Here is a 2940-nt window from a genome sequence, read left to right as displayed (position 1 = left end):
TCTCGAATGTTCCTTCTAACCCAAAACATTCTATGATTCTATCATATACAAGCATTGCGAGTCATTGAGGTTGGAAAAGACCCTTAAGATCCTCAAGTCCAACCATTAACCCAACACTTCCAAGTCCAACACTAAACCATGTCCCCAAGCAACACGTCTAAAGGCCTTTTAAATACCTCCCAGGATGGTGACCAAACCACTTCCCTGGCAGCCTCTGCCAGTGATTCACAACGCTTTTGGCGATGAAATTTTGCATAATATACAACCGAAACTTCTCCTTGCCAGACTTGAGGCTGTTTCCTCTTCTCCTATCATCTGTTACTTGGGAGAACAGACTGACACCCACCTCTTTACCAGCTCCTTTCAGGTGGATGTAGAGAGTGATAAGGTCCCCTCTCAGCCGTCTTCTTCCATAAAGTCAATACCACCACTACCATCAATACTCTTCATAATTCTTGTTCTCTAGGTCCTTCACCAGCTTCGTTGCTCTTCTTTGGACACATCGTACCAGAGACCAGGCTGCAAATGTGTTGGCTCCACCTAAGAGGAGTGGTACGGAGGAGCCAACACAACCCTTCGGAGAGCAGGCCAGACTCCCCACGTGCCAAGTTTTGCGAGCTCTCAACTAGGGCTGCCAGGACAACATTCTTCTCTCGCCAGCAACCCTCCTCTGCCTGCCTGCACTTTCAACCTCAGGGACAGCCCTGAGATGGCACAAGTCGAAAGAGGCAGCCCCCTTTCCACTGGGTCATAGAATCATAGAATGGTTAGAGTTGGAAGGGACCTCAAAGATCATCTAATTCCAACCCCCCCTGCCATGGGCAAGGAAAACCTGCCATTACACCAGGTTGCTCAAAGACCCATCCAACTTGGCCTTAAACACTTCCAGGGATGGGGCAGCCACAGCATCTCTGGGCAACGTGTTCGAGTGACTCACCACACTCTGAGTAAAAAAAACAGAGGGGCACCAAGACACCAGGAACACCCAACATGACATGCAAGGCCAAAGACAGGCTTAGTGATCTTGGAACAAGGCACAGAGGGACCAAATGCGATGGAAGGGGCAGCTCCACACACCCGGCACACCTCCAAAGCCCAGAACCAGCCTTCCACGACTGCCAGGAAATGGAGTTCCTCTTCACAACACACCCGCAAACCACACCACATGGCTATTGCTGGTTGACCTCACTGATGACACCCCATCTCTCAGACACTTTGGACACGTCTCCCGAATGCCCAGACACGCATCATCCATGCAAATCTTCCCAAATCCCTACTCCCACTTAATAGCTGCCACCAGGGTCAGAAGGACAAGTCTTCAAGAGCAGGACATGAAAAGGGAGCGTAGCGGGAAGGAAAACACCCCCCACCTCATGACTTGCATAGCTGTGGCATGGGACAGCAGCTTGCTGCAGAACGCCATCATGAGCAAAGGCTGTCTCGTGCCCTCGGGCGCTCGGAGACCGGCATAAAAGCCGGCCCAGCGCCTCTCTCCCTCACACACTTCTCCTGACGCCTTCTCCTCCGCCGTCAGCAAGGTGAGCCTGAACCCCCTTCCCCTTCTTCTTCTGCCCCACCTGCCCTATCTCTTCTACCACACTCTGCCGTCATGCTCGGCAGCCCTGACACCCCCCCACCATCACGCTCCCCACAGCCCCACACCAGCCTCCTCACTCCCTTGCCCTCCTGCATCACCACCCCTCGCACCTCCACGTCCCTCCGCTTCCTCAGCACCCTCTCTTCCAGGGCCCCTCCACACCACGGCCATGGCCTGCAACGATATCTGCCGCCCCTGCGGACCCACCCCGCTGGCTAACAGCTGCAACGAGCCCTGTGTCAGGCAGTGCGAGGACTCCCGCGTCGTCATCCAGCCTCCCGCCGTGCTGGTCACCCTGCCAGGACCCATCCTCAGCTCCTTCCCCCAGAGCACCGCCGTCGGATCCTCCTCATCCGCTGCCGTGGGCAACGTCCTCAGCGCCCAGGGAGTGCCCATCTCCTCTGGTGGCTTTGGCTATGGCTATGGCTATGGCTTAGGAGGCCTGGGCTGCTACGGGGGCAGATGGGGCTGCTACCCCTGCTAAGAGCCCCTGACACCACCCCTCATACCAACCACCCACACCCTGGTAGCTACAGCATGGATTAAAAATGCACCTCCAGCCATTGCTATAACATGGGCTCACCGTCCACAGCTTCTGCTCTCACAGATCACAGCAAGCAGGAAAGGGGCCAGCCCAGGATGCTTGCAAACATGGCCCATGTACCTCCTCTTCTTCTCCCGCTTCCTCTTTTGCATCAACCCTTCTGCTATGTCCACTACTCCCTGCTGCAAACGCCGTCTCAAGAGACAAAGACCTCCAGGGACATCCAGGGTGCCACTCTCACTCCCAGGAAGGAAGGCGTCGGTGCTCTGACAAGATCTAGTTCACAGAAGGGACCTCAGCTGATGGCCGCCTTACTCGCACCTCAAATCGGATCCCTTCCACCTGACGCTCCTGCCTATTCACTCTTTTGCCTCAATAAAGTTATCCTGCATTCCAGCGTGTGACGCCTCCTCTTCCTTTCTTTTCCCAAGGCTCTCTCAACCTCATCAACTACAAAGCCAGGGCTTGCACCCATCACACTGGGTCAAAAAGGGACTATAAAACCTCTCTTAGGAACTATGTTCTCACCAACACCACCACCATCACCACAGAGCAGCACAGGGGGGATTCCAGCCCGTGACACAAGCCCTTCACTTGACACACAAAGTCAGTGCTAATGCACTTCCTCTCATGCCTCTGACACAACCTCCCCACGGTAACACCCAGTTCACCCACTCTTTTCTCCAGCACGACTCTCTGGCCATCACAGCATGCAGAATGACAGAAAACAGAATCACCCAGAGCACAGGGAATGTCTGGTGATGCATCTCGTCCAACCCAACCTCCTCAAGTAGTGTCA

General features: G+C 54.6%; 1 protein-coding gene across 1 annotated transcript; it reads left to right on the top strand.

Annotated features, from left to right (window-relative positions):
• The first annotated feature begins 1766 nt into the window (after positions 1-1766).
• LOC147529093 (feather keratin-like) lies at positions 1767-2081 on the top strand. The gene has a single exon (XM_086609616.1). The coding sequence runs from the start codon at positions 1767-1769 to the stop codon at positions 2079-2081; it is 315 nt and encodes a 104-aa protein (XP_086465742.1).
• Positions 2082-2940: the final 859 nt, after the last annotated feature.

This window comes from Tauraco erythrolophus, chromosome 3 (assembly GCF_009769465.1).
Source record: "Tauraco erythrolophus isolate bTauEry1 chromosome 3, bTauEry1.pri, whole genome shotgun sequence".
Classification (NCBI taxonomy): Eukaryota; Metazoa; Chordata; class Aves; order Musophagiformes; family Musophagidae; genus Tauraco; species Tauraco erythrolophus.
The sequence above is the reverse complement of the archived record's forward strand: the minus strand, read 5'-3'. Positions and strand labels throughout refer to the sequence as shown.

What these genes read in the sequence shown, in the direction of transcription:
- LOC147529093 (XM_086609616.1), top strand. Translation starts at nt 1,767, where the DNA reads ATGGCCTGCAACGATATCTGCCGCCCCTGCGGACCCACCCCGCTGGCT.